At 62.3% G+C, this 379-nt stretch overlaps 1 protein-coding gene across 1 annotated transcript in view; it reads left to right on the top strand.

The window, feature by feature from the left end:
• Positions 1–165, top strand: part of dpf1 (double PHD fingers 1) — a gene marked incomplete at its 3' end in the record, with an annotated part of 40,891 nt that extends 40,726 nt beyond the window's left edge. Inside the window, exon 12 of the mRNA XM_080006324.1 lies at positions 95–165. Within this exon, the coding sequence (XP_079862450.1) occupies positions 95–165 (71 nt within the window). The remainder of the gene's footprint in view (positions 1–94) is intronic.
• Positions 166–379: the final 214 nt, after the last annotated feature.

Below are 379 nucleotides of genomic sequence, written 5' to 3'. Positions count from 1 at the left end.
TGTGTGTGTGTGTGTGTGTGCGCGTGCGCGCATGCGTGTGTGTGCCTGCGTGTGTGCGTGTGCATGTGTGTGTGTGTGTGTGTGTGTGTTTCAGGGAGCTGGAGCTGTCATCTGTGTCTAAGGCAGCTGAAAGAAAAGGCGTCGGCCTACATCACCCTCACCTAATCTAAGGGAGCTGCGACGCGTCTCCTTTCGAACCTTCATCAACACCCTCCCACCCCCCCAACCCCCCCACCACCACCCCACCCCACCCCCACCCCGAACAAGAACAAGACACCACTCGCTATCAACCCCCGTCCCGTCCCTCCCCTCCGCCACCGCCCACCGTGCCCGGCGGAGAGTTGACGCAGCCCTTTGGTCCCCTCAACTCCCCCCCACC

This window comes from Zeus faber (genome assembly GCF_960531495.2).
Source record: "Zeus faber genome assembly, chromosome: 9".
In the NCBI taxonomy this organism is placed as follows: Eukaryota; Metazoa; Chordata; class Actinopteri; order Zeiformes; family Zeidae; genus Zeus; species Zeus faber.
Note: the sequence above shows the minus strand (reverse complement) of the source record. Positions and strands in the feature narration are given on the sequence as shown.